The sequence below is a fragment of the Brienomyrus brachyistius genome, chromosome 25 (genome assembly GCF_023856365.1).
Source record: "Brienomyrus brachyistius isolate T26 chromosome 25, BBRACH_0.4, whole genome shotgun sequence".
Lineage (NCBI taxonomy): Eukaryota > Metazoa > Chordata > Actinopteri > Osteoglossiformes > Mormyridae > Brienomyrus > Brienomyrus brachyistius.
Genome location: NC_064557.1, coordinates 346415 through 353860, shown reverse-complemented (window position 1 = coordinate 353860; position 7446 = coordinate 346415). Strand labels below are relative to the sequence as shown.

At 42.6% G+C, this 7446-nt stretch overlaps 1 protein-coding gene across 1 annotated transcript; it reads right to left on the bottom strand.

Moving 5' to 3' along the window:
- Positions 1–2715: 2715 nt before the first annotated feature.
- msmo1 (methylsterol monooxygenase 1) lies at positions 2716–7414 on the bottom strand. Its single transcript, XM_048995617.1, has 6 exons — positions 7204–7414; positions 6392–6666; positions 5726–5874; positions 4981–5107; positions 4050–4204; positions 2716–3323 (listed from the first exon to the last, which is right to left on the bottom strand). The coding sequence occupies exons 1-6, from the start codon at positions 7397–7399 to the stop codon at positions 3134–3136; spliced, it is 1092 nt and encodes a 363-aa protein (XP_048851574.1). The 5' UTR covers positions 7400–7414; the 3' UTR covers positions 2716–3133.
- Between the last annotated feature and the right edge of the window lie 32 nt (positions 7415–7446).

The window sequence follows — 7446 nt, the reverse complement described above, 5'->3', positions numbered from 1 at the left end:
ACACAGACTCACACCCATAATGCTCACATATGCATCTGCATGTATTCTTATAGAAAAGAATCAGTTATCTAACAGCTGACACTATGTGAGTCATAAGATGAGAATCAGGTAGAGAATGAACAACTGGAAACTCCTTCCTCCATTTTCTTGCGGAATTACAGACCTCGGGTATTTTAATTCGTAAAGGAATAAAATAAAAGGATTTTAGGAAGTGATGTTTTACACTTTGTAAATGATGAGCCTTAAAAGCTATTAGACATCAGGTTAATAAGAGATTTTTTAAATCATATTTAACATTTTATAATGATATAATTTATATCTTAAATGAGCAAACGCACGCGTAATTCAGGTTTGGCCCCACGGTGTCCATACATCTTCAGCATCATTTCTGATTGATGTTCTAATGACCGATGACCTAATCCCTGCTGCAAAGTGCTATCCATCCAACCAGCTCCAAGGCCTAGATAATGCTTCTCCGATCCCTGCCAGTGAGGGGGAAGAAACCATTTCAATAATCCCTTCAGGATTCCATAACATGACCCTGCTTATGCCTAACATTCAGGCACGCCAGTTTGCTTCTGTGATTCAGAAGTTCACAAAATGTCACTGGGATGGAAAGCTTTTATGCAAAGTCCTCTTGACATCTAAGGCTTGAAAAGCAGAACTTCTTCCCAATATCCAAGAACAAGACCTTGCTGGATCGATACTGTTATTTAAATTGCATCTAATTTTTTAGTAGACGCCTTTATCCAAAGTGACGTACAATTAAGAGAGCAGGGTGAGCCAGTCACTGGAGCAATAATGATTAAGGGCTAAGGGACCAGTGGTGACATCACTCTGTTGTGACCACGGGATTTAACCCAGTCACATTCTGATCACAGGCACACGCCCCCCTCCCAAAAAATTCATGGGAGTTTTACACAAAAATGTTCTAAGGGCAGAATGAAAAATGATTGGTTCAGCAAGAAAAGCAATCAGACTGTAGGGAAGGCGGGCCCAACCAATCAGATATCGTAGTCCCGCCTCCTCTAGTTTGCTAGCTTGGACTCACTTCCTCTGCAATCTGATTCGTTTTCTCTCTGAACCAATAATTTTTTGGTCTGCCCACAGAACATTTTTGTCTAAGTAGAACTCACAAGTACGATCACAGGCACACGCTGCCTCCTAACCTGCTGAGCACCCAGCACCCCCCCCCCCCCCCCCCCGCCCAAAAAATAATTTAGCATACTCTATTGTACATGAACTGCTTTTTCCGCTTACACAAATGATATGGAGAGATTGTGGGATATTTGTGAAAAGGCGACAACGGCCATTTTGGGAAAAAGCCAGCCGCATTCCGCATCCTATTTACGGCCTAGCTCTTCGGAGCATTACGTTTCGTTTTAGTGGGTGTGACAAACGCACAGAAATCAGGTTTAGCATCCAAATAAATCTGCAGATTCTTTATTTATTCACCGTTTCATGCCAGCAAAGATGGGGCTGCTGGGTTTTTTTTATTGCTAAACGTAGGAGTTTTTTTTTTTCCCTAAAGACACGTATTGTCTTGGGAAAACAACAGAAGTGCAAAGACACCCATTTCTGATAAATGTTCAGTATATCTTACAGGAGGACGACGAGCCAAACAATGGGCGTGGTTTCTTAATGTGCCAGTCTCGCATCTTTACAGTCACCTGAAGTGACCTCCTCATCTCGAGACAAAGTAAAGCAATAATTGGCTCACGTGCATGTCTTACCGCTGGCGCTCATTTTCAGATTCAGCATGTGTATTACATCCGAACGACATCAAGACTGCGTTAAAAGATCATTTCCCGTATTAAAGTGCTTTCCAGTCAGGCAGAAGGCAGATAACACGCATAGCTGGAATGGCTGAAAAACAGTCGGCAAACACAGCCCCGTAAAAGTTTCAAATGTTCCAGCGTTTTAATTTGCATGGTTTTAAACTACTTTAGGCTGGAGGAGAAGACGACCGCAAGCAACAGGGTTACTTAAAAATAACCACTAAATTATAAACCATCACTTATACAGTTTTCCACACTGTTACGCTGACATACACCCACCTGACCACACTGTTACTATTTCCCTAAAAACTTAAATATACAGAGCTGTGACTAATTACATCCTAAAATTAAGTTGCGGCTTCATTTGACCATGATTCTGCGCAGCAGTTCAGTCAAAAACAAAAAAAAAAATCTTCTCACGCCATGGTCTCTGAATATGAAAATGATCATTTTTCCACCGGCATTTGTCAGCAGCCCTGCAGAATCTTATTCATAAACAGACCAAAAATACACACAAGAATCATGTTACAGCAGATCGGTGTTTTTGCATCAGTGTAAAATACTTTTAGGGTTATCGTTACCTTAACGGATTAGAAATTTAAAAAAAACCCAGCGGCTTCCCTTGCGGTCAATCCGCCAACTTGCCAGCACAAAAAAACGCGAAACAGACTGCATAGTACAAAAAGACGATGGATAAAGTGCTCTGTGAAATGCTAACATACCTTTTACATTCTCCCATACATACATACAATCGAGCAAAGCCTCCAAATTTCGTGCACTTACTGTCACACAGCTCCCGTCTGGCTCATTGCCACGATCCCCACTACGATAACAACATGACACTCCTGACCTTCAGCCATCTCATACATTCCCAGTACTAAAGGCACCTTGTTTAAATATAATTTCTGAGGGTTATGACAACCAAAAATACGGCGATGGATCCATGCACAGAAACCAAGCCCTGTGATTTTAATGTTAAAGAGATTCTCTTCAAAAAAGATTAGCCCACCAGCTGTGGAAATTTGTACCATAATGATTACATGACATGTACGGTCCTAATAAATATCCCTGTATTAATTGAGGCAATGCAAAGTGCTAATTTTGCACGTCATAAAAAATTGCTTTTTATAGCAATTAGAAAATAACCAAAACTATTTTAATTAGATTAGCAAAAATGCTAATTGAGTTTAAAATCTCAGTGTGGCAACACAGGGGTCTGGAAACCTCAAATGGGAACCTCACCATAATTAAACCTGCCGTGAGCATGCAGAGCCATGTCTGTTGGTGTAAAGTCAACTGAGCAACGACGAGAGGGAGGGGCCAGAATAAGTCCCGCCCCCTCCCCATGTGACTCTTCACTGGGTTTTCTTCTCCTCCTGTTTGCTCTGGTATCTGTTGTACTGCCAATCCGTGCCGAACAGCTTGTCCCACCACGTGAAGGTGGACGCGTAGTTCCCCACGAAGTTCATATGATGGAAGTCGTGGAACCGGGTCCCCGCGTAGAACGGGATGAGGTGCAGGGGGTTCAAGGGGATGTCATACCCGCTGCAAGGCAAAAGAGGGGCGCGTTTCAGCCGTTTCACATGCATTCTGAATGCAGTCGACCTCAGCATCCACCTGCTACACGGCGCCACCTGGTGGTGTACTACGTAAATAACACATTCATATTTATAAATTTACTGCAGGACAGGTAAAACTGGCAGAGGCTTAGTGATTAGCCTTAGACCTTCTTTATGTGTGTGAGAGTTTGCATGTTCTCCTTGTGTCCCGCAGTCCAATGACATGCAGTTCAGCATCTCTAAATTAACTATAGTGAGGGAGAGACTCTTGCAATGGACTGTCTCCCTTCCTTAGCCACCTGGAATAAACTCCGGGGTCACGCAGACCCTGAATTAAATACATAATTTGAAATTGTATGGCTAAACTGGTGGGACTGCACCTTTGGGCATTTGAATTAGTTTAATTTAAAATCTATCAATGACTGCACTGTTAAAATAATGATAAAATAGGTGGATGCAGAACAATCTCCAAACCCATAATAACCTAGTTAAATACAGCTAGAGCACAACCTCTTCACTGCCCTGTTGCAATTTGACACTTATTCTATAGCCAAGAAACGTCGCATCATACACAGTATCTAATTAGCATAAATGAGTACATGTGCTCCATATTTCCTCATACCTCTGACTGCAAAACCCATGGACACATACACACACCACTCTTCGAAAATCCCTAAATCAAGCTCATTCTCTGTGCGTACCCTGACAGTACCTGTGGACGTCGATGGTCTCGAGCAGCCGGAATGCGACCCAGGCCCAGAGAAGCATCACGTGGTTGCAGAAGATCATGATGCCGATGAAGAAGCCGGTTCCCAGGATGACGGTCTCCAGGGGATGAGCGTATTCCGCCTGCATTCCAAACGGAGACTATGCCGGAAGAACACAACAGGAGGCCAGCAAATGCATCCGTTACAAGTATTCTGGAAATAGCTTCAAAAACATCCTACCAAATGAAGAAACAGTATCCCAGCTAGGAAAGCTAGACTGCTGCTGGAGGAGGTGTTGGGGCGGCCAACAGATCAGCCCAACTTATGGTCTATGTGGATCCCAATGCCCCAGTGCAGTGATGGGGACACCGTGCTGTAAAAATGGTGGCGTCCTTAGGATGGGACATGAAACTGAGGTCCATAAACGATCCCTGAGCATCTATTGAAAGAGTAGGGATGGTACCCAGATGTCCCGGCTAAAATTGCCCACTATGGCCATATCAAATCTGGCCTCCTAATAAACCCCAATATCTAACTGGTGGATTCTCTCCAGCCCCTTCAGCTTCTTAGCCACTGTGTGGTGAGCCTGCCGTCTATCATGAAACGATCTGATCCTGTTTCCACTGGTTACTGCCACACTGTTTCCTACTGGATTAAACTAGGCAGTGACTGACAGCTCTTGGTAGTTCCACCCACCATAGGTATCAATACAACATCCCTAGATCAACCACCTGATACTCAAGCAGGTTGTCAGTAATAACAAGATGATTATAATTAGTGGTGGTGAATCGGCGCATTTTCGACAAGGTGTCGAGCGATACGTGTAAGGGGCGAAAGAAAATTAAGACAAAAATATTAAATCTGATGTGTGTCTCAATGTGAAAGTTAATGCATGACTCTAGTGAAGGAGAGTGAAGAGGACCATTCATCACTCACTGTGAACTCATGGTGAACTTTGTGTATATACTTGTAGAGCCTTTTGTGATGGAAGATCCTGTGGAGAAAATAATGCCAGGTATCTTCTATGACAGCACAGCCGAAGCACTGTCCCAGCAGGTAGGGCCTAAGAATAAAGACAAATACCCTCAGCAACACTTGGGAAAGGTACAGCGCCCCCTGCCATAGCCTCCAGTACTGATAAAATATCAAAACAAGGCAAAGACCAATGATGACTATATGACGTTTCATGAACCATTTGCTGTATTTTTTGACCCCACTAGATGGCGCTCTTAATATTAATGCATTTTATTTATAGAGCGCTTTTCAAGGTACTCAAATACGCTTTCCATAGATAACTCAGTGAATAACTTACAATAAAGTTAAAATATGCATTAGAAAAACTTACATAAAATCAAAAAGTTTTAAACAAAACATATAGAAAGCTTTCGTAGGAAGGCAGCACAAATAAGAACAAATGAATGAGCCAGATGAACACATGCATGTGGGTCAGAGAGCAGTGGTTAGAGGTGATAAGCAGACTTGAAGATATGGGTTTTGAGAAGAGACTTGAAAGCCATGTCTGAACATTGTCTGATGGGTCTTGGTTTGCTTTGATGCATACTTTACAGCAAATAATTCATGACGCTTCATTTGGCCAACACTAGCAAAGACAGGGCACCTGCATTGTGTGATGCAGCTGACCCTGATCAGAGGAAGTCAGAGAACAGAAATGAACGGTTACCATCTGGGCATCGAGTCCCAGTCATAGGGGATACTGAAGAACTCTGTGAAGTAGTAGGTCCCACATATCATAGGCAGCTGAATACAGAAGTGGCTGAACATGAGCATCTTGAAACATTTCCACTGTCTTTCCCACGTCTCAGGTTTATCCTAAAAAATAATGACTAATATTAATGGACACAGATCGGGTAAAGGTTTTAGGAAATCCATCCATCCATTTTTTACACCTATGTGTCTTATGCAAGGTTGCAGGGGTCCAGAGCCTATCACAGACGCTATGGGCGCAAGGCTGTGAATAACCCAGGATGGGTCACCAACCCATCACAGAGCACACACACACACACACACACACACACACAGACAATTTAGCAACTCCAATTCACTTTAACATGTTTCTGGACAGTAGGAGGAAACTGGAAAATTGAGTGGTTTTAGGCAAGGTGTAGATCAATAAGGTAAATGCTCTAAAATTACCATTTAGTTAAATATTATATTTAAATACTAACTACAAACTACACACTTTACATTTTCAAATTAATGATAAGACACTAATTTTTAAAAATCCACAAGTCCACAAGTAAGTATTATAATACTAACAAAATTCAACTTTAAATTTAACCATCAAGGATAGGAAAAAATGAACCACGTCGTAACTACACAGACATGCCTGCTGAATTTTGTACTTCTGCATGAACGGGATGAACTGGAAGATGAACCCAGGCAGACAGAAAAGGAAGTAGATGACTTCATGGACCAAGAGGGAGCCCCACGTTGCAATCTGAAACTTGGTGTAGTTGTTCAGCATGTAGTCCCAGGCACCTCTCAGGGGCTCCTGAAAGGGATTCCTAGGAAGCATGGAGTCCACATACTCCACCGCCAAGTAAGCCGGACCCAGGATGTGGGCCGTATTATTTATTTCCATCGTGTCAATCCCCTCTGTTCCTGCAGGCATAATGGTTACCATGATCAGCAAGGAGTGAAGGAGTCCCGCTCTAACTTTATTCTGTCATGGTTCCTGTCTGATGTTATACCTCATATGTGCAGCTGAGTAACTGAATACTGAGCAAAACACGTGGCAAAAACAGTCAGTTTAAAATACTATCACGACTTCAATTTTGTCGATAAAAGCATCGCTGTCAATGTTCTTCTTGTTAGACACCTAAATAGACACATTAAAGAACTTGCGATGCAGGCCAACGTTAAATGCTTAGAAAGGGAACATGATTTTTATTGCATCTCAGCATATACAAGGCATGGGAAAGTAACCAAGCAAATGCAAGTACATAATAAACCATATTAAAAAGAAGACCTCAATCTGATACAGTGTCTAACACTGCGCAGCTGGCCAACTTGCTCCAATTCAAATCAGCAGGAAATACATTTTAATGGTATGAAGTGAAATATGCCGGTAAAGTTAGGTGTATAGCTCTTAAATAATAATTATTATTAAAACATGACAGCGATCAGGTCCCCGCTTACCTTTCAGCGTCGTCCACCTGAGCGAGGGAACGTCAATGTATTTAATGTACAGGAGAGCCGCGAACGCCCATTGGCTGAGGGAAGAGGAGACTGACGTCAGCGCGTACAACGAGCACCATGATTGGCACGGAGCATGGAGTGATAATAGTGAGACGGTGGGTTTCCGCGTCACCGACCAATGGTCGCGCGGCGTCATTAGCGATTATTTGCATAACTAACAAAACTTGATGCAATGGCAGAAGG